This window comes from Eumetopias jubatus, unplaced genomic scaffold, assembly GCF_037043125.1.
Source record: "Eumetopias jubatus isolate StellerSeaLion01/CBP00866 unplaced genomic scaffold, mEumJub1_p1.0 scaffold_3, whole genome shotgun sequence".
NCBI classification, from domain to species: domain Eukaryota; kingdom Metazoa; phylum Chordata; class Mammalia; order Carnivora; family Otariidae; genus Eumetopias; species Eumetopias jubatus.
Genome location: NW_028274809.1, coordinates 179,995,990 through 180,019,996, shown reverse-complemented (window position 1 = coordinate 180,019,996; position 24,007 = coordinate 179,995,990). Strand labels below are relative to the sequence as shown.

At 40.4% G+C, this 24,007-nt stretch overlaps 1 protein-coding gene across 1 annotated transcript in view; it reads left to right on the top strand.

Moving 5' to 3' along the window:
• Nucleotides 1-21,122: 21,122 nt before the first annotated feature.
• Nucleotides 21,123-24,007, top strand: part of UGGT2 (UDP-glucose glycoprotein glucosyltransferase 2) — a 170,400-nt gene continuing 167,515 nt past the window's right edge. The window contains exon 1 of the mRNA XM_028112040.2: nucleotides 21,123-21,274. Coding sequence (XP_027967841.1) covers nucleotides 21,123-21,274 — 152 coding nt within the window. The remainder of the gene's footprint in view (nucleotides 21,275-24,007) is intronic.

The window sequence follows — 24,007 nt, the reverse complement described above, 5'->3', positions numbered from 1 at the left end:
AGACACAGAGATACAGAGAGAGAGAGAGAGAGAGCACGAGCAGGGGGAGAGAGAGAGGGAGAGGGAGAAGCAGGCTCCCTGCTCTGCGGGGCTCGATCCCAGGACCCTGGGATCATGACCTGAGCCAAAGGCAGACGCTTAACCATCTGAGCCACCCAGGTGCCCCTGGCTGAGTGGTCTTGATTGAGTAAATAAACATCTTCGCTTCTGTAACATGGAGATAGTCCTCTGTATAACTCAGTGGGATTGAACAGGTTAGAAGGGTTGTCCTTTGATAAATGTCTGTTCTCCTTTTTCTCTCTCTCCCCTGTCTTTGACCAGTTAGCATGGCCAAAATTTACATTTCCTTAGTGAAGAGGGAAAAACTCCTTTCTGGGTTGGGACTAATCCCTGTGTAATGTTGGAAGATGCGCAAGAAGCACAGAAGCTTTTAGTCTGAGTATTTGTGTTTGCTGGCTTGTTTGTTGGCTCTAGATATGGGGGCAAAGGAGTGAGGTTAGAGGTTGGCAAGATTTGTATTCTACCAAAAGAAAACCAGGGCGCCTGGCTGGCTCAGTCAGTAGAGCGCGCAACTTTTTTTTTCTTTTAATTTTTTATTGTTATGTTAATCACCATACATTACTCATTAGTTTTTGATGTAGTGTTCCATGATTCATTGTTTGTGCATAACACCCAGTGCTCCACGCAGAACGTGCCCTCTTTAATACCCATCACCAGGCTAACCCAACCCCCCACCCCCCTCCCCTCTAGAACCCTCAGTTCGTTTCTCAGAGTCCATTGTCCCTCACGGTTCGTTTCCCCCTCCGATTCCCCCGCTTCATTCTTCCCCTCCTGCTATCTTCTTTTTTTTTTTTCTTAACATATATTGCATTATTTGTTTCAGAGGTACAGATCTGTGATTCAACAGTCTTGCACAATTCACGAGCACGCAACTCTTGATCCCGGGTTGTGAGTTCAAGCCACACGTTGGGTAGAGAGATTACTTAAAAATAAAATGCTAAAAAAAAAAAAAAAAAAAGAAAGAAAACCAGAGGATCCTTTATCTTCTCTTTTCCTTAAACAAGAAGCAAAATTAGGTTTAATATTCAATTCTATTCAATCACTTAGAGAATGAGACCAAGACAGTAAGTGACAACACTGAAGGTTTCCACCTTTATTTTGTATCCTCCATTTAAGGAATGACTGACACCAGAGATATGTAAGATATGTATATATATATATAGGCTAGAAAAGTTAGATTCTCCTGAGGAAACTGACTGCATATATCAGGTAAACAGTATGGAACTAAATTCTGCGAGTTCTTAATTTACTTAAAATGTTAAAGCAAAGAAGTATCATTATATCCTTATGTCTTTTATAATTTTATTTCTCCCAAAGATATCATGAATATTTCCAAAGTATTAGATGCAGTAAGATACTCTTCATTTTTTACCTATTCTGCAAAGATCATAAAGATTAGATTATCCTAAAATTTTTTTGTTCCACTCTCTAGAGGGACATTTCAGCAAAACACTTATTTTAAAATAATAAAACTTCTGTAGGGACAAGCCCTTCATTGGGCCAACAGATTACACTGAGTGGAGAATATGAGGCCTTTGGCACATATCTTGTTCCAAATTCAGCCTTAAATTTTCCCACATACAATCCTCAATGCATCCTTTTTTCACTTCATACAGTTAACTTTCTTTACTTTTTCTTTTGCCTGACTCATAATAAGCCGAGTGCTTTTACTTATTTACTATTTATTTATATGCAATAAAATGCACATAACATAGCATTGGTATGACCTTGAGCATGTCACTTAACTTCTCTTATTTCTCAGATTTGCTCATTATTTGGATTCCAAATGCTGCCATCTAGGTCTTAAATCTCTTTTTTTTTTCAAGAGAGAAAGTGGGGAGAGAGAGAGCATGTGTGAGCAGGGAGGGAGGGGCAGAGAGAGAGGGAGAGAACCCCAAGTAGTTTCCATGCTCAGCGAGGAGCCCAACGGGAGGCTCAATCCCACAACCCCAAGATCATGACCTGAGCTCAAATCAAGAGTCAGATGCTTAACTGATTGAGCCACCCAGGCACCCCAATATCTTAAATCTTTATGTGGAAGTATGGACCAATCGGGATTTCAGCTGACCCTACAACCCGACAGGCCTTTGGATCTAGTCTTTAGAGTTACAAAAGCCCTCAAAGACTTGCTTTTGATGGATATATTACCTGGGTGTCTCGAGACAACTAGGTGTGGCTTAATTAATTTTTCCATCACCACAAAGTGCAGGCAACCAGCACTTCATGGACAATATGACCTCATCACCGTAACCAATTCCACATGTCCTTCATTTCCTATGTGCCTACTGCACCCCTCCTGGTTCCAACTGATACTGATATTTTGGTGGCGAGGAACATAAATCAGCTCACTTCACATTAGATAGAAATAGGGAGCGTGTGAAGCTCAGCCATCTTGGAATTCGGAAGTCAGACAGCCGGTCCTGGTGGGGGAGCAGGAAACTTGGTCTGCATGAGTGATTTGCTTCCTAGGGCTGTGTTGTCAAAGTAGCACAAACTGAGTGGCTTAAAACAACAGAAGCGCATCATCTCATGCCTCTGGGAGGTAGAAGTCAGAAGAACCCAAGGTGTCCGCAACTTGTAAGAGAGAGTCCTTCCTTACCTCTTCTTAGCTTCGGGTCGTTTGCTGGCAATTCTTGGCACTTTCAGCTTGCCGCTGCCTCCCTCAGTCTCTGCCCCTGCAATCACATGACCTCCTCCCTGTCAGTCTCTGTCTTCACATGATGTTCTCCTCTTATAAGGACACCCATCCTATTAGCTTAGGGCCTACCCTAATGACCTCATCCTACCTTGAGTACATCTGCAAAGACCCAATTTCCAAATAAGGTCACAGTCACGGGTACCGGGGTGAGGACTCCAGCGTATCTTTTGCAGGGACACAATTCAATCCACAACGAGTCTGACCTACAAGGGTGTTTGGGATCAGCTTCAGCAACCAGCTTACCTTGCTGCCCCCCCTCAGGGAACCAGATTTTATGAGTCTTTGTTGCAGTATTCCCTACTGACATGCTTCAGCATCTTTATTTTCATTTTTTAATGACTTTGTTCCATCTACCAACTGCTCAGCTTCTCTGAATCCCACATTCACAATCAGTGAGAGAACATGATTATTCTAATGAGTGACCGACTCCTCTCTTGTGCAAAGCCCTTAATTCTGATCCCCACTCGGGGCTTTGACAAGTCTACACATTGGGGAAAACTTGGTAGGACGCCCACCCCCCCCATTACCTCACCTGTGGCCACTGGAAGAGGGGCGTGAAATGTCCCTAAGCCACTTACCCTTAAGCAGTCCTCTAGGGCCACTTTGCTTAGGAGGGGACCCTGTGCAGGACACAGAGAAAGCCTTCAAATATAGAATAAAATTGTTAAACATGGAAATCTATGCCTAATCCTTTAAGAATGTAAGTTATGAAATTTAAGGAATTCACACATACACCAATAAATCCACCTTGCCAGAGAGATGTATTGTGATATAAATTTAATGTACAATGCAGTGATTCATAACTACCTGTATGTTAATGCTGCTTAGGGAATCATAATTTTTAATTACGTGAATTTTACACATTTAAATTTGCATATATATTATTATATTAGTTCAGCTTTAAAGACTATATATGTACTTTATATATGTGAAACATTATAATGTGTATGTGTGTAATTATAATTGAACTCAAGGGATCCCCATAATGATTCAATAACAGAGAGGGAGAAAATCAAAGCCAACAGCAATAAATCCATTTTAATTATATGTCCAATAGCTTGTGGCTGCAGTTTTTTTATACATATTCATTCATGTGTGCCTTTTACATTTTGCATTGATTTTAAAACTGTTTCTTCGACATTTTATAATTATGACCCCATGTAAATCAACTGAGTTGAAAATTTTACATATTCAAATTAGTGGGAAAAGATATAAGATGTTCATTTGCATTACTGAAAAATAATTTTTACATGTTCACCATAGTTACACTCAATACGAGGGATTGCATAGACTCAACGATTGAATGACCGTAACTTAAACGTTCTGTTTGAAATCAAAAAAAATGATGAGCTGTTACACAGACTCAGTGTTTTTGAGAAGAAAGTATTCAATTCATACTCTTTAGTCTACCGATGTTGAAATGCTATAATCAGAGTGCGGTTTATTGTATTTCCCAAAGCATGCATCAAATATCCTGATTGCCTGATAATGTTTTGGTTTTAGTTATTAGTGTGTTTTTGGTTTTTGTTCCACTGCACTTAAAACACAGGAGGACTTCATTGTAATAGGGGTAGGACTGCCAGTCCCCATTTGGTTAAAGCTGAGTGTAATACTAGAACCTGGGAGATACATCTTTCCCAAGCCCTCTGGAACAGCTGCAAATGGAGAAAAACGTTCCTGCTTCTTTTTGCTTCAGTCTGATGTAGTCTCCACTTAAACATGGCATGAGAGAGCCATCTACAGAAAGTCAAGAAAAGCACTGTCTCCTACAGTAAGTGCAGAAAGTCTGAGGGTATCTGTTGGGACACAATGCTCTGTGGTGACAAGTGAAGCATCCTACTGTCACATAGTGGACACAGAACTGGAGCCAGGAATGGACTCAGACAATAACAGGCAGCTCTCGGAGGGACTTCAGACCATCTTGTCATATAGTAATACAGGCCACATTCACGTCGGTCTGAGGCCCCAAAAGATCTGTTGTCGGGCCAGGCGGAACAGGCCGTCACCAAGAGTCTGTGACGCTAAGCTCAGGAAGCAAGCCACAGATCTGACACAGAATCCCCTGGGCCATCGTGAAGAAGGCTGTTAACATGGTTGCCAAATATATACATCTCTTTGGTTGAATCATTGGACAGTGTGTCACAGACATCTTAAACTCCGTGCATCTCCTAAGAATAAGTCCATTCTCCCGGGTAACCAGTTTCTTATCACAACTAAGAAAATTAACAACTCTAAACAACAACAAAAAAAAGACAATTAACAATTCTACAACACAACTGAATATCCAGTTTCTATTCAGATTTCCTCCCAGTTTTCCCCCAAAATGTCCTTAGTAGCTATTTGGTTTGGTTTTTGTTTTTCCAAACAGGGATCCAGTCAAGGCTCACACACTGCATTGTGATGTTAGGTTTCTTGAATCTCTCTTAATCTAGGACGGTACCACCACTTTCTTCCCTAAGACATTAACCTACAAAAAGATCAGGCCGCAGTTTTATTGTAGAAGGACTGCACATTCTGAATTTTTCCCAGTTTCTCGTAATGTTTAACTTGTTCCTCTCTTCCCTGTATTTCCTCTAAAGTAGAAGTTAAGCTTAGAGGTTTGAATAGATTCGGGTTTCGCATTTTAGCCAAAAATACTTCATAAGTGATGTTGGGTGCATCTCACTGCCTCTCATCAGAAGACGGCTGCCATCACCTTGTCTCACTCCAAGGGACAGTACACTTGGTCCTCTGTTAAGGCAGTGTCCCCAGATCATTCTCTTGTAAAGATACAATTTTACTTTTGTAATGAATAAGTCAACTCTGGGGTGATACTTTGGTCCTGTTCAAGTATCACAGTCTCCAAAATCATTTTACCCAGGGGTTTTAGCATCTATTCGTGAGTCATATCTGAATCAAGCATTACATTGGGGATTTCAAATGATGACTTTCAGGTGTTATCATTTGTCTCTATACTTATCGCTCTCTTTCTCCCACCCCCTTCCATTACAATCCCTCCATCTGCCCTCTTTCTTGAATATCACTATGGATCTAGGGATATTTTTTCCTCAGTGTACTATAATTAATTACTGTCATCTTTTATTTCAGGCTATTGTCAGTTTGGCTAGTGGAAGGCTCTTCGAGCTTTCTGACCTATTTGAATTCCAACTCATGCCTCTACTCTTATTTCATACCACTTTTTCCGTGAAGTATTTGTTACGGGGAGTGTTAGGGGCCCTCTTCCCCTATTCTCCCATTGTGTGTTGTTTATATCTCCATGACCATAATTAACACTTTTGCGTGATCATTGTTTACAGGTTTGTCTCTTCACCCGCCTGTAAGAACCCTGAAAGAAAACACATATGTATACTTGATAGCCCCAACACTCCGCATAGTGACTGGTGAATATGTATTCTTTTTTTTTTTTTTTTTTTAAAGATTTTATTTATTTATTTGAGAGAGAGAGAATGAGAGATAGAGAGCACGAGAGAGAAGAGGGTCAGAGGGAGAAGCAGACTCCCTGCTGAGCAGGGAGCCCGATGTGGGACTCGATCCTGGGACTCCGGGATCATGACCTGAGCCGAAGGCAGTCGCTTAACCCACTGAGCCACCCAGGCGCCCGTGAATATGTATTCTGACTGGTGGAAGGAAGCCATGATTTCTCTTGTTCAGTTTATTACTCCTCTTCAAATTTGTTCTCCTTTTTTGGTCTTCTCCCCCCCCCATTTTCTTTTATTTCAGTTTTATTGAGGTATAATCAACATACAGACTTGTAAGATATTCAGGGGTGCCTGAGTGGCTCAGTCAGTTAAGCATCTGCCTTCAGCTGAGGTCATGATCTCAGGGTCCTGGGATCGAGCCCCACATCGGGCGCCCTGCTCAGCAGGAAGTCTGCTTCTCCCTCTCCCTCTGCCTGCCACTCCCCCTGCTTGTGCACTTGCTCTCTTACTCTCTCAAATAAATAAAATTAAAAAAAAAGAATTGTAAGATATTTAAAGTGTACATAATGGTGATTTGATACATGAATCCATTGTAAAAGGACTCCCCCCAGCTACTTAATTAACACATCCATCACCTCACCTATTTATCTTTTTGGTGTGTATGAGAACATTTAAGTCCCATTCTCTTAGTAAATTTCAATGTTATCAACCATAGTCACCATGGTACACATTAGATCCTCAGACCCTGTTCATCTTTTAGCTGAAAGTTTCTACCCTTTTACCAACTCTATTTACCACTGCCCCCGCCTCCAGCCACTGGCAACCACGTTTCTATTGCCTTTCTCTGTTTGCCTTATCTCACTTAGCGTAATGCCCTCATGATCCATCCTTTTTGCAGGAAATGGCAAGATTTCCTTCTTTCTCAAGGCTGAATAACATTCCATTGTATGTATATACCACATCTACTCTATCCATTCATCCGTTGGTGGATACTTCTTCTACCTTGTCTTGGTTCCATACTTACGAAAGCATCAAGGGGCCACACTCTCTTGCAAGAGGAAGAATAACCTCCTCACGAATTTTAAAGACATGGTGCTTGTCTAAAACATCCAGTGATGTCCTCACAGAGCCTTTTCAGGTCTTTTCAATGGAGTCCCACGAACTTGAAACTCAAGAACTATGCAACTTTCTTACTGGTGCTTCCCTGGTTCCGAGGTGAATCACGGGGATCTGAAAATGAAGGTGATGACAATGTCATAGCAACTTTTCCTTCTTTTCTTTTTGAAGATTTTGTTTTTAAGTAATCTCTTTGTTTTAAGTAATCTCACAACCCCGAGATCAAGACTCACCTGCTCAATCAGAGGGGGAGATGAACCATGAGAGACTATGCACTCTGAAAAACAAACTGAGGGTTCTAGAGGGGAGGAGGGTGGGGGGATGGGTTAGCCTGGGGATGGGTATTAAAGAGGGCACGTTCTGCGTGGAGCACTGGGTGTTATACACAAACAACGAATCATGGAACACTACATCTAAAACTAATGATGTACTGTATGGTGATTAACATAACATAAAAAAAAAAAAGACTCACCTGCTCTACCGACTGACCAGCCAGGTGCCCCAGCAAAGAACTTTTCTTGATCACAGGGCTTGCCACCCTGGACTACAGAAGGTTCCTCAGTTTTAACCAGTCACCCAACTAAAGGCATTTTTAATGCCATAATTAATAGTAACCATTTTAAAAAATATATTAACCTTCCTTTCTTATAGCATTGAATTGCCACACAGTTAAACTTTAGGTGAATAATTTCTCATGAGTCCTGGCTGAAATGGCTTCAAAGACTGGCATGATGCCATTGTTATCAGTGACAAAATGCTAATGTCTTCTTTTACTGCCACAAAAACCACAAATGATGTTTTTCTTCCAGCAATTAATCATGGACTAGTTGGATATCACTATCAGGGTCTTTTTAAACTGAGTCAACAAAAAGTAATAGCTAATAGTGGTCTACAGAGCACTTTATAATTTCCAGAGTGCTTTGAAATACCTTATTTTATTTTAACCTTCTTCAAAAAAATCCATATTTTGAGTCCAGACCCATGTATCCAACTATCTAATTATCTCTATCTAGATTCCTTACAAGTGCCTCAAATTCACTAAAACTCATCAATTCTCCTAGTTCAGTAAATGTCCATCATGTTCACCTACTTGCCCAAGCCAGAGTCCTGGGAGTCATCACCACACCTTTATTTCCTTTTTTTTTTAAGTTATGTATATATGTATGTTATCTCTACACCCAACGTGGGGCTTGAACTCATGACCCCGAGATCAAGAGTAGCATGCTCTTCCAGCTGAGCCAGCCAGGTGCCCCACACCCTTATTTCTTTAATGTGTCCTTTCCTCATACATTCAACCAACAGATATTTTGCATTCTGACTTCCTAATATCTTGAATGTTACCCATCTCCTTGCCATATGGTAGGTACATCAAAAACTCAACAGCCCTACTCTACTGACTCGCTCTCTCTTATCTGAACTATTTCAATCATTTCTTATGTGGCCTCTGTGGGCTCATGTTTACTCTTCATATTGGTGTAGAATAATCTTTTTATCACATTTGTCTGATAATACACTCCCTCACTTTAAACCACTCTCAAAGGTAGCATAGAAGTATAGTTCAAAATTAAATAAAACTAATTCATTGTATAAGAATTCAGGCTAGTGGTTAGCTCTGGGGAGGAGGCTGTGGGTGATGACTGCTAGGAGGCAGGAGGAGTATTGTCGATATGTACCATCTTTTTTATCTGGATGGAGGTTCCATGTGTGTGGTAGGTATATGAAATTCATTGAATTGTTTAAGTGTATGGACACTTTCCCGTATATATGTTTTTCTTCAATTACAAAGTTAAATAAAAACATAATTGATAAGCCAGTCATCACCCTATCAGGACTGAGCAACAGCTTTAATGTTTTCTAAATGTCTTCATCATGGTGAGTTTTGTTGTTTTTTTTTTTTAAATCACATTCAGAACCAAAGTATTCTGGTCCCAGTAGTTAGTCTTCAATGACCAGCAGAAAGTCACATACTCATTCTTATATGTATTATGGGGAGCTGGGATCTACTGATTTGTTTCATATCATGATGATAATGTACCACCTCACAGTAAACATTCTCTCTTCAATGGGCAATCATTCATCCACTTTAGGGGATGAGTCCTGTCTAATCCCCTTTGTCACCACACTTGTTTAATGCCTGTGTGAGGCAGTTTCGTGAGACAGAGAGACATTTTGGTGTCACTATCATCAATATGCTGAGGCAGGCTCAACTCTATGCCAGCTGGTATTACTATTCAACTCTTGCAGCCTGGCTGAATTAGAGATAAAAATGAAAGCCAAATGCTTAACTATAAATCCAGACAAAACAGCAGAGACACGGGGAGGCAGAGAAATACCTTCTGAGTCCATGGCAGAAATCGTTCTGACATTTTAAATTATAGAAACTTGGAACACAAAATTTGGGTGAAGATATGACTTATAATTTCCAATAGCACTTAATAAAAATCCACACAAATATTCCCACCAGTTTAGGAAATGTATGAACAGAAAATTCTGCTACATGAACATGAACGTTATAATAATAAGAAACAAAGATAATCTCATAAAGCACCTAGTGATGAAAAAATGATATATTGCATTATAATATAATAACAACGTGACAAGTGTATAACATAATAATATAATTTAGTAATAGATTTGCCTTTTCATGTGCCTACCATGTACTAGGCATACACGAGGCATTGTTTATATACATTATTTGATTTAATGTAGTTTTACATATGCTTCCTGTGATGCATTACAATGAAGTAGAAAAACAATGAGACGTTCACCTAAGTCAGTGCCATTGTTCTTAGAGTTCTTATCCTCTCTTTGTTGTTTTTTGGGTATCCATGAAGTGCCCACACTGGCAGGTTAATCTTCATAATTAGAGTCACATATGTTAATATATGAACACAATACACTAAAATGTCTTAGTCCTGAATCCAGCTCCCCAGCAACCAACTGCCAGGAAATTTTGCTGCACATGACTGAGGTTGCCCACCTGGTCATAATGTACCCTCTGATCTGTTTTTACCTATTGCCTAGCCCCACTATGACGCTTCTGAGAAGTACATCCACGTGCATCCCCAGATGTTCTGGATACCAAATGATTCAAAATAAAAACTCTCTGGGGCATGAGACCAAAGGGCTAGTCCAGTGAGTGGTTGTTCAGTGGGAGGGAGGCAGCAGGATCACAGAGCTAAAGGGGTTGCTGTGAGGAGAGAAGTCTGAACTACGTGGAAAAGAGTATAGAAGCCAAGGATGGATAAAGCAGGAGCCTTGTTAAGCCGCGTATCCTGCGCCCCCTTGGGTCATGTCCATGTCCCTTTTACTTCTAGGGTAGTTGCAGCTGGGAGAAGTGAATGACCCTTGAACAGACAGAGCCACTCCTGCAAATAGGACTCTGGCAACTCTAGCTTAGGTTCGGAAATGCATTCACACTAAATTAAAAATGAATGAGATCAGATTAACCGTGGAAGGGGAAAGGAGAAGAGGGAAGAGAAAACAAAATGATACTGGACCCCACAGTGGAATGGGCACAAAAAGGAAAATAAATAAAAAGATTTTCCAAGTCTGCTGACGTTGTAAAACCTCCCCTCCCTTTCATCTCTCTGCCCTACTCAGGATCTCCATCCGACACAGTATACACAAGAAATAAATTCCCTATTTGATGTGCTACTTCAACAGCCTTCATGCCTCTTTCTTGTCTAGAATCCCCCCTTCCTAATTCTAGAGCTGAAATATGCACTCAGAAGCAGACGAGAAGGTAAGCGGGAAGAGTGAATTTCCCTGGCTTTCTTTTTTAGCTAGGCAAGAATAATCAAGTTCTGGCTTTTGAAATGAAACAAATTGTTATTTGATTATATTAATATCAGTTGCTGGATCAGGAGGATTTTTTTAAACCAAAATTATACAAATGACGTAAATTTTCTTGGCTCATGATACTTGACACAACTAATTTTAGACAAAGCGATTTTTAGCGTTTGCAGCTGCAAATATAACAGATTCAAGACAACAATCGCCACAAAATTTTGATATTTTGCTACTTTTGAATTACAGTAGTTTTGAAATAAAGGCACTTCTTAACGTACTGCATTTTGACTTTCAAGTGATTCTTCAACCAATTAAACAAATTATGGTACTTATAATAGGGCTACAAGATATTTACGTTATGGCGTATAATCCTTGTCCTGATGTTGCCTTACAAATTGTCCTCTGGCTTCTGGAATGTCACCCGCTCTTGTTTCCAGGCTAATTCTTTGCCTTAAAATAAAACACTGAGAGCAGAGCGATTCCGTGGGTGCAGCAAACACAGCCAGTTGTCTACACAATCCACATCACTCCCTGATTCCTCAGCAACAGAATCCTAATTTTGCTGGGAGAGATAGGGGAAATATGCCTGGTATAAAAGTACATTTCCCCGACTCCTCATGCAAGGCGTGGCCAGGTGGCAAAGAACTAGTTAATGAGGTCAGAGGACAGGCTTCTGGGAAAGTTTATTAAGTGGAGCCCACTCTATAGACACCCAGGTTTTGCCTATTATCCTTTCTCTTTCCTCTTCCTCCTGCTGGGAATCTAGAGATGATGACTAGGGATATAGGAGTGATCTGTAACCTGAGGTTAAAATCCACACATTAAAGATGGCAAAACAGAAAGGCACAAAAGATTGGGCACCTTTGAGTTGTTATAAGTAGTTTCAGGCTGCTTTTTTACAGTTTCATGAGAAAAAAATATAATCTTTCCCTAGGTCAGACTACTCTTTTTGGGGGTGTTGATCATGTCAGCCTAACTCAATCTCTCTCTTTTTTTTTAATTTTTAAGAAGTTTTTCATTTTAATTCCAGTATCATTAACATACAGTGTTATATTAGTTTCAGGGGTACAATGTAGTGATTCAACAATTGTATGCATTACTCAGTGCTCATCATGATAAGTGTGCTCCATAATCCCCATCACCTGTTTCACACATCCCCCACCCACATCCCCTCTGGTAACCACCAGTGTGTTCTCTATAGTTAAGAGTCTTTCCTGGTTTGTGTGCTTCTCTCCCTTTTTTCTCTTCCTTTGCTCCTTTGTTTTGTTTCTTAAATTCCACATGAGTGAAATCATATGGTATTTGTCTTTCTGTGACTTATTTTGCTTAGCATAATACTCTCTAGCTCCATCCATGTTGTTGCAAATGATAAGATTTCATTCTTTCTTATGGCTGAATAATACTCCATTTTATATATATATATATGTGGTGTATATATATGTGGTATATATATATAAATATATATACCACATCTTCTTTATCCGTGTATACCATCATCTATTGATGGATACTTGGGCTGCTTCCATAATTTGGCTACTGTAAATAGTGCTGTAATAAACACTGGGGCACATGTATCCCTTTGAATTACTAAATCTCTCAAGTGATATGTTGAGAGATAATCTGAGTTAAGTATTGGCAAAAAAACAACAACAAAGAAGAACATCTTGTACTCACATAACTTATAGAAATTATTTACTTGAATAGCTCATAAATTAGGTCTGAAAGTAGTTCCAAAACTTGTTTTTCAAAAATACTTTGACCAGTTAGGGACATAAAATCAAGACCACAATGAGATATCACCTCACCCCTATCAGGATGACTCATAAAAAAAAAAAAAAGAAAGAAAGAAAAAGAAAAAGAAATTTTTGTGCACTGTTGGTGGGAATGTGAAATGGCACAACCACTATGGAAAACAATATGGCAATTCCTCAAGAAACTTTAAGTAGAATTTCCATATGATCCAGTAATTCCACTTCTGATTTTAATACTAAAGAATTGAAAGCAGGGACACCAAGAGATACTTTGTTCATAGCAGCACTATTTACAACAGCCAACAGATGGAAGAACACAAGTGCCCACCAGTAGAAGAAAGGACAAAGTGTGGTGTGTACATAAAATAGAGTATTATTCAGCCATAAAAAGGAAAGAAATTCTGACATATGCTGTAGCATGCATGAACCTTAGCATATGAGGACATTATGCTAAGTCAGTCACAAAAAGACAAATACCACATGATTCCACTTATATGAGGTATCTGGAGCACTCACATTCACAAAGACAGAAAGTAGAGTGGGTGGTTGCCAGGGGCTGGTAGGAGGGAGAATTGGGGAGTTGTTGTTAAATGGATATAGAGTTTCAGTTTTGCAAGATGAAAAAGTCCTGGAAGTTGGTTGTACAATAATGTGAATATACTTAATACTACTGGTCTGTATACTTAAAAATGGTTGAGATGGTAAATTTTTTGTTATACACATTTAACCACGATGTAAAAATACTTTCGCCACTTGTAACATCTGATAAAATGCCTATTCCCTGAAAAAGGACTTCCTGGGATATTGTTTAAATAGGTAAATTCTGGGGGTGCCTGGGTGGCTCAGTCATTTAAGCATTTAACTCTTGATTTCAGCTCAGGTCATGATCTCAGGGTTGTGGGATTGAGCCCCACGTTGGGCTCCACGCTGGGCGCAGAGCCTGCTTCAGATTCTCTCTCCCTCTTCCTCTGCCCCTCCCCACCCCTGCATGCATTCTCTCTCGAAAAAAAAAAGAAGATAATCTCAAAAAAAAAAATAAAAAATAGGTAAATTCTGAAATGTGTCATTAAAAAATTAACTTCATTGCTTTTGAGTCATTTTGTACATTCTTTCCACTGAAAACACTAAAAAGAAAAAGAAAACCCAAATATTCTAGAGAAGTTACAATTCTATTCTATTCTATTCATCATTTGATATTCAATAAATATTTGTTAAGCACTTACTATAAGCTGAACCCCATGCAAGGACTAGAGAGCCATGTGGACGAAGACCTTGTTCTACATCTTGGCAGAATAGAAAAGATAGGGGCTTTGCTGTCAGACCAGGCGAAAAATAACGAAAGTGAATTCTAGCTAAAAGGTACAACATCCACATAAAAGAGTACACCAAAGGCCTTGGAAAACCTGGAAATGAAAAGTAATTTTAAAAAATAAGGAACATGATAATGAGGTTGAGGACAAACCCATATGTCATGGGTATAATGGGGTCAGAGTGTTAAACAAAAAAGTTTTTTTTAATGTAGGAAAAAGAAAATATTTATAGAAAGATTCTCTTAAAACTGACATACGCTAGCAGAGGAGATTTCTATTTTTTTTTAAAGATTTTATTTATTTATTTGAGAGAGAGAGAGCACAAGTAGGGTTAGGGGCAGACGGAGAAGCAGGCTCCCCACTGAGCGGACAGCCTGATGTGGGGCTAGATACCACAACCCTGAGATCATGACCTGAGCTGAAGGCAGATGCTTAACTGACTCTAACAGGCCCTGTTGGAGAGAAGATTTCTAAACAGCATAACAGGACTTAGAACACCAGTGGAGCCTCTTCCCGGAAATGAAGAAGCCGTGGCCAGTATTCAATTAAGCATTTAAAATCTAAAAGTGTGTCAAGCAGTATATACGTAAGGAATTTCAATTTAATTCTGTAGGCAATGGAGAAGCATCATTTTTTAAGACCTCGACATAATTTGTTTTGTGACTTTTTATTCCACTTTGTAAACATTAGGAACTATGTCACACACAAGTGAAATCGTGCACTTATACCACCTTTCTTAAGAAGTAGACTATTAATATCTTTGAAGACCCATCTTCGATCTCATCTTCTTTTTCTAACTCAGAGATAATCAATATGCTGAATTTTTGTGTTAGTTATTCCCTTGCTTTCATTAGAGTTTGCATGTATCTCTAAAGGTTATATTGTTAAGTCTACCTGTCCTTGTACCCTGTGTAATAGAATCGTAGAGTATGTATTTTGACTTGCTTTTTCACTGGTACTGTGTTTCTGAGGTTCATCCACGTTTATCTACATATCTGTGACTCATTTATTGTCACTGCTGTTTAGTATTCCATTGAACGAGTAAGCCACATTTTGTCACTGTATTTCAATAGACATTTCAGCTATATCCAGTTTTTTTTATCATAAACAATAATTCTATAAATAATTCTTGTATAAGTTTCCTGCAAAACTTCCTTCAGAGCAAAGTTTGGTCTTCTAGGGCCCATGGGCCGAATACGTATAGCTTGTGAGTTAGGAATGGTTTTACATTTTAAAATTTTATTTTATTTTTTAAAGTTTTATCGACTTATTTGTAAGTAATCTCTACACCCATCATGGGGCCTGAGCACACGACCTCAAGATCAAGAGTCGCATGTTCCTCTGACTGAGCCAGCCAGGCACCCCTCCATTTTTAAATTTAAAAAAAGGCAAAAGAAAATGAATAGTTCATGGTATGTGACAATAGGAGATTTTCATATGTCCCTAAATAAAGCTTGTTGGAGCATATCCACATCCATTTGTTTACATATTGTCTGTGGCTGCATTCATGTGACAATGGCAGACTGGTCATCCCTACTTCCTTCAGCCTGTAGTCACCCCACCTATTCTGTGAGGCGTTTCTTGAGACCGTCTCCTCCTTTAATTCCTGTCATGTTTATTGTCACATACCAGTCCTCTAGATCTTCTCACATAAAACTCCTCATTATAATCTACCTTTTATGTACTGTACTACCCTCCCAACCAGGTGACAAAGTCACTTAGGGTTTGAGACCACATTTCATGACATAAATGTGAAGCAGCTACTCTACAAATGCCGATTTGTGTTGTTCATATTCATGATGTAGACTCAGATGCTTCCCTAGGGATTGAAAGGATTTGTGCAGCTTCTCAAAGTTCTAGATTTACATCCGTGAAATAATTTGACTGATAAAATTTACTAAAGCTTTTTATTTGTGTATTTGTTCAACAAGGTTTCTGAACAAGTATCTTCTTCTGGAGGTGCCTGAGGGGCTCAGTTGGTTAAGTGTCCTGCTCTTGATTTCAGCTCAGGTCATGATCATGATCTCAGGGCCCTGGGCTTGAGCCCCCCGTCAGGCTCTGCACTCAGCCAGGAGTCGGCTTGAGTATTCTCTCCCCCTGCCCTGCCCCCTGCACACACCCTCCCTCTCTCAAATAAATAATAGCTTTTAAAAAAAGTATCTTCTTCTGACTTCCATAGAATTTTAGTGACTTTTCTCTGTAGTAATTTATTGGTATATGTTGTTATGTTTCACTACACCATAAACCCTTCGAAGACATTAACCATTTTATTCACCTCGGTATTCTTCCCCAACATATGATACAGTCAGCTTCCCATAGATGATAAACAATATATTTTGAATAAATTGATGAGTTGGTGCACATAACTGTACTAACCTCTCCTAGAAGATGTAAAAACAGGATACATGTTTGTCTGATACCAACATGTTTCAATCCTATGTGTATTTTTTTTTTAAGATTTTATTTATTTATTTGACAGAGACACAGCAAGAGAGGGAACACAATCAGGGGGAGTGGGAGACAGAAAAGCAGGCCTCCCACTGAGCAAGGAGCCCAATGCGGGGCTCGATCTCAGGACCCTGAGATCATGACCTGAGCCAAAGGCAGACGCTTAATGACTGAGCCACCCAGGTGTTTTGTGAAAGAAACAATCCTATGTGTTTTGTGAAAGAAACAAAACAAAATAATAGAAACAATAGAATAGTGACTTAGCAAACTTGAATGCATAATTATAAAATATTGACCATGTATGTAAGTATAAAAGGATGTTGTTAAATAGTAGATGTCAAGTTCTTATATCATCCCAATTGATTAAAAGATTATCTATTTCATATACTTAATTTGGTATTTGAAAGTCACTGTAGTAAATACACTACAGTAAAAAATTTCCTCAAACATACCTGGAGTTAGAAATTTGTGAGGCATTTGTAATATATGTTAAATAAAATATGCAAAATTATAAAAATCAAACTTACTGACACTTAACAATAACTCATTTGATTATGATTTTAGTATAATCTTGCCTAGGGAGTAGAAATATAACAAATTAAATAAGTCTACAAATTCTTCCCAACTGAAATGAAGAGTAGGACATTTTCTTGTACTTAAGATATTCAAATAAAAAATGAGAAAAGAGTGGGGCACCTGGGTGGCTCAGTGGGTTAAGTGTCCAACTCTTAATTTCAGCTCAGGTCATGATCTCAGGGTCATGAGATTGAGCCCAGCGTCAGGCTCTGTGCTCAGTGGGGAGTCTGCTTCTCTCCCTCTGCCCCTCCTCCTACTTGCACTCTTTCTCTCTCTCAAATAATAAATCTTTTTTAAAAAAATGAGAAAGGTGTCTTTGTTATAGTAAAGGAAATCTGGAAGACCTATAGGGTAATATTTTTTAAAAGCCATTTCAGCTGTGAGACTTCTTTAGGTAGAGAAAATTAAAGTTTTATTATATTACATAATAATTTGGTAGTAACTTTATCCTCACATGGCACCACTATTTTCATTAAATAAATATAGTCCATGCTGTACCTACCTAAAAAAAATTCAAGATGATTTATGTTATTAAACACAATATTCTTATTATGAAGCACTCATTAATCACTTCTTCCACATACAATGAAAACTGCTATCATCATCAATTTTCATTCATATTACCCTGATGTGAATAACTTTGAATAACATTTTGCTAAAAACTATTCAAGTACAATTGTGTCCCTGAACTACATTCACTTCATAGCCAATCTGTGCCAAAGGGTTATTGATAATGAATGTTAGAATGCTTTGCTGCTCCACTAACTTGAGTGACCTTCTCTGAGTTATTCAAGTTTTGCATTTTAATATTTCTATCTGTACGTAGAAATGACATATAGAAGAGACTTCAATGTTGGCTCTCAACCTTGAGAGCTCCCTTGGTGAACTTTGAAACTGGCTGCCATACTCAGAGGGCAAGGAGAAATCGAAGAAAGAAGCAGACCACTCCACATTGGTAGGTGTCCGTTTTAAGAAGGAAAGGAACTTTCTTACAAGGCTTGTTTGGGACAACTGCAAGACAAGTAGATCTGTGCACCCAACTGCCAGAAGCTTAAGAGTTTATACTGAGGCTTTACCAGAGTTCAGTCTCCTATACAGAGCAGATGGTCTCAATAATATTTCTCTCTGAAGGCTGCTTCCTTGAAGCGGCTCCTGATGTGGGAACGGTGGGCAGAGCTTACATTCCAAGGACAGAAGAGAGAGTAAGGAGTCCCATTGCCCGAGTCCAGCTCTGAGGTCAACTAGTAGGTCTCTTGATGACTCCTCCAGTGATTACATATCACCTACTCCTATTCTTTTGTTCTGCAGATGAGGAAACAAGCCCAAAGATGGTCAGTCTAAGGAATATTTCAAACCCACTTAAATTTCTAGGAAAATACTATGTAAGCTAAAATGTATAATAATTATGTAAATAAATGACCCTGGATTAGATTAATTTCATTCTTTCTTTATTTTTTTTTAAAGATTTTATTTATTTATTTGAGAGAGAGAGAATGAGAGAGAGCACGAGAGGGAAGTGGGTCAGAGGGAGAAGCAGACTCCCCGCTGAGCAGGGAGCCCGATGCGGGACTCGATCCTGGGACTCCAGGATCATGACCTGAGCCGAAGGCAGTCGCCTAACCAACTGAGCCACCCAGGCGCCCCTAATTTCATTCTTTAAAAGAGAAATGTAGCATTCCTCCCCACTGTGAACTCAAATATACTGGAATATATATAAATATATATTTTAGTAGTGTCCTTTAATAGTGTATTTTGTGACTCTTCATGCCACAAGTCATTTCTTAAAAATTTGCAAACATCAGATATGCTTTCACTGAAGACATTCACTGTAAATATCTTACTTCCTTCATCTTACAATTTCAGTCAAAATTTCAGTCCAAGAATAAGTGGACATGAGGAGTTAATTAAAGCAAATAGTTGTGGAAGATTCATAATATATATTTCCATTACGTTCTGTGGATAGAAATGAAGCTCCTTACTCATCTGCCTTAGCTTTCTGCCTACTTACCCAAAAAAAAAAAAAAAAGGACTGTTCAATATTTATTGAGCCCCAATAACATGTATTGTGCTAGGTATTGCAACGGATGCTAAAGATAAGTAAGGCATGAGTCCTGAGGGAAAACACCATCTCTAATAGGAGAAATAAGTACTGTATTCAAATTCTAAAGTGAGAATTACAAAGGATATATGATCCAGAAAATAAAGAGCTTATGGGAATTTGAAGGAGGGATAGATCTTATCAAGTAGGAAAAATCGGGAATGAAGGCTAAACTTAGAAGGTGACACCTGAGTAGAATTTCCAGAGCAAGGTCTTCTAAGGAAAGGCATATACTAAGCAAATGAAGGGAAATGAAAAAAAAAAAAAAAAAAGAGCAGCAGCTTCAAGAGATCCAGATTCCTTATGAGGCAGGGGAGTAACTGGAAAAAAGGAATGGATCAGTGCATTCTCAAATACTTTTCCCAGCTACTGCTTCTCTTTACCATATATTTTAATATTTATAATAAATTAACAGCCTTCTGAAGAGAAAAAGAATCATTCCTGACTAGGAGCCAGAATCTCGAGGCTCCACCTCTGCCCAGTTAAATAAAACTGAATGTTTTGATTTGATGAATCATATGTACTGGAAAACCACTTAACTCTGTTGCAAGGTTTTGTCTTTGAGCCTGATGTAGTAAATGCAGGAGCTTTCGGGTCAGACGGTCCTTGGTTTAAATCAAGACTCAGTCAAAGCTGTGTGATTTGGGCCGATAACGACATAAGCTACTATCATTTTCCCAAGCATTTTTCACCTGTCACCCTCTAAACCAGATCCTCTGAAACTTTAATGTGCACAGTACCACCTGGGGTTCCTGTTAACCTGGTGATTCCGATTAAGTAGGTCCAGGGTGGGGCCTGAGATTCTGCATTTCTAATGAGCTCATGGATAATGCTGCTGCTACCTTGTGGACCACGTTTGAGTCCAAAGGCTAAAAGCGGGATTTCCAGCCCGCAGTATCAGTATCGCCTGGGAACGTGATAGCTGTGAAACGCAAATTCTTGCTCCCTCCCCATACCCAACACACACACACACACACAGATCTACTCAATCAGAAACACTAGGATGAGGCCCAACAACCAGTGTTGTTTTTTTAAAGATTTTATTTATTTATTTATTTATTTGACAGGGAGAGAAAGAGCACAAGCTGGAAGCAGGCTCCCCACTGAGCAGGGAGCCTGACTTGGGGCTCCATCCTAGGACCCCAGGATCATGACCTGAGCCGAAGGCAGACCCTTAACAGATTGAGCCACCCAGATGCCCCCCCAACACCCAGTGTTTTAACAAGCCCTCCAGGTGATGTCACTGGTTTCCAAACCTGACCGCCCTCTTGATCACGGGGGCGGGGGCGGGGGGAAGGGCGGGGTGGGTTAAATACTATTGGGCATCAGGCTCTCTCAAAGCCCTACCAGATGATTCTAATATGCAATTTAGAAGCCCATAAAGTAGACAACTGAACCTCGATGAGCCTTATTTTCCGCCTGTGTAAACGTGGATAAAATCCACAACAGTTCCTGCCTTTGCTTCCAAATTTTGGCATCTCCACCCCGCCTTAGTCGGCGGCAATCCCAGTTCGGTCTCCGGGAGCCAGCCTCCCCTCCCCGTGTCCCACATCCTCTGCCCGAGAACAGGAGGCCGAGATCGCAGACCCGCCGGAGTATCGGCCACGCCCAGGTTCGTTCCAGCACCACCCGCACCTACGTGGCTCCAGGACTCAGCCCCGGGGGGCTCCCAGGACGGCGCCGGAGCGGGACGCGCATGCGCTCGCTGCCCGCCAGGCCCCGGGCTCCGAGTAACGGACTTGAGCTCCCCCCACCGGAAGTGGGCGGCCGCGCGACGGGAGGAGCCGGCTGTACCGTGACGGCTGCGGGCTGTGGGCGTCGGGTCAGAGGGGCTCGCGTTTCCCTCTCCGCGCCATGGCAAGGGCCGCGGACGTGGTGCGGCTGCTCCTGGGCTCCACGGCGCTGTGCTTCTCGCTGCTCGGCGCTCGGACGGCCTCGGCGTCCAAGGCGGTGACGGCCCACTTGGCCGCGAAGTGGCCCGAGACCCCGCTGCTGCTGGAGGCCAGGTGGGTGCGGCCCGGCCCCTCTGCCGAGCCCAGCGCGGAGGCAGGGGCGGCGGGGCTGTGGACGCGCCGGTCCCTGCAGGCCCCTCGGACCCCGTCCAGCCGGCGGCCGGCCCTCCAGCTCCTTGCACCGCCGCTGCAGGCGTCCTCGTGCTGGGCGCCGGAGCATCACCACATCCCCTGCGACCCCGTGCGCGGCACTCACCCGCAGTTCCTACTTTGCCCCACCCACGGTTTTCCAAACTTCAGGGCCTTTAACTCTTGGATTTCATTAGCGTTTACGGAAAAGGATGAACGGGAGCTGGCGTGTGGCGTTTGATGCAGGCAGTTCTTTTTAGGAAACGGTATTGGAAGCCCCTAGTTTCATAGCTACACCATTGATAGGCTTGGCTTCTAGGCTTCCTGCGGAGAAGGCAGTTTCCCGAGGTCCTCCACTGAAATTAGTTCCTAAGATATCACTTTGCAGAAACAAAACCTATAGCTGTTGGATTTTGCTTAGTATTCTAGAAGTTAAACAAAATCTGAAAGTTCCTTTCTTTGGTAGCATGAATTTTTAACGCCAGTTTTGTCAGTTCGCCAAAGAAACAGCTTATGGTCCTAAGAAGAGTATCACCTGACACTACATTGCCTATTTAAGATACTAACACAGTTTTTTGAGATATAATTAACATTACATACTAGTTTCAGGTGTAATAATCAGTATATATTGTGAAATGATAAGAGCCGTAAGTCTAGTTAACATCCATCACCTAACATAGGTACAAGTTTTTTTCTCATGTTGAGAACTTTTAACATCTCTTTGTAATTTTCAATTATGCAGTACAATTAACTGTAGTCACCATCCTATACATTAGGTACCCATGACTTGTTTTATAACAAAGTGTACCAGTTAACCTTAAAAATAAGTTATTTTACCAGCAAAAATGGACTTATTTGGGAATAATACAGAATTGCAGTTAGGAACCATCAAACTATGGCAAAGCCATAGGCAAGTCAAACAAAGGAGAGGAACATTATTTTATGGAGATTGAGAAAGTTTGGAGGAGTTGTTTTGAACAAAAGTCTTTGGAGAAAAGCCAGAGCCAGTATGATGACAGTTTCTCTTTGGCTGAGTTGCAGGACTAGTCAGTTTCTTGTAGGAAATGCAAAATACGTCTTTCTCTATTAGGCCTATAATTGATGATTCCTGTTGAAAATTTTCTGTTAGGAGTCTAATTGACAGTTCTTTCTGTAATTGACATGGAGTGGTACAGGGACCCCTTCTCCATCCCCAGTCCACTTTAGTGAGGTTTCTGTTTAATAATTTTTACATTTCACCCTTTTGGTCAAAATCTTTCCTTGAAAGCATCACTGACCAAAAGGTTTTTCATATTTAGTGGTTTTGTCCCTCTGCCAGAAAGGATCTTTCCTGATTGTCTTGTCCTACATTGATGGAAAGTACACGGGGGGTGGAAGCCACTGAAAGCCACATTTGAGTAACAAGGAAAGGAAATGCCTCAGAGTTCTCCCTCCTAACCACCTAAAGTCTGTATGATTTCAAGACAGTAAGTATTGGAGATCCTCTCCTAATTGAGTACATCATTTTTATAAAAGTTTGACAGGCAACTAAATACAAAAAATTATACAAAAACAAGAAGTAACATAACTTCCAAATTGTATTATGGTTCTAAACGGGGCCCCTAGGTCAGAAAGTTTCCAGCTGAAGGTATTTATTGGCACTTATTTCGACTTAAGGGAGAAAAGTTCTCCCTATGGAAGCAAACCTAGAGTCGTGTGCTTCCTGGAAGTCCCCACATAAAGTAGCCATGAAGGCAAAATAGTGACTACTGTAAGAGCAAACTGAAAGAATTCACCACGTGCATTTGAGAGATCCATGCAGGTATAAACATGAGGCAATAACTAATGAACTTTTTGCAAAAATAGCAAAACTTCACAGGTGTATTAAAACAGTATTATCTCAAAAGAACCATTTGAAAACAGATGTTATCCAGTAATATAGCCTGTAAGGTTGCAAATTCAAAAACCATGAATTTGAATAAGAATTCAGAATCAGATAATAGTGCAGATGAAAGACATTTGTAAATTCTGAGCCTTCTAACCCTTCAGAAAAAGCAAGTGAAAATTTAATTTGTCATGGGATCATGATGAGGCTGTTGCTGAAAGGCCGTAATCAAGAGGTTTTTCTCACTTTTACAAGGGCTTGGGAAATGCACGGGAGCATTTCCTTTCTAAGAAGGAGATAGTAGAAGCAAACGGTGCAGGAAAGGTATACAGGCCTGGTCCCCGCAAGCTGAGAAAGCTCTACCGTCAGATGTGGTCTACTTTCATTCGAGGAAACCTTTGCTTGCGGGTCCCCACATGGTGTACAGGTCCAGTCAGGGTTTGGTGATTTCTCTAGATGTGTCACGTGAATCCAAGAGCCTGTCCCTTGGAGTTTGGTGCCACAAAGATTAGCAGTTCCTGGTAAGAGCCTTTCCAGCGAGATTGGATAGTCTTTCTGGAGGTGCCTTTTTCTGTAGGTGAAATCTCCAGTTTGCAAGATGTGATGCTTAAGGTCATTGTCTCCTGGCAATGAAAAAGATCACTCTACCAAAGCACAGTTATTTTTCATAGAAGTAATTAGGCTATTAACAATATTGAAGTATATCTCCTTTTATCTACTGTGGGTCAGAGGAGCTGTAGGGGCCAAGTGCATTGGACCTCTGTGACCATCTCAGAGGGTGAGAGTCTGGGCGC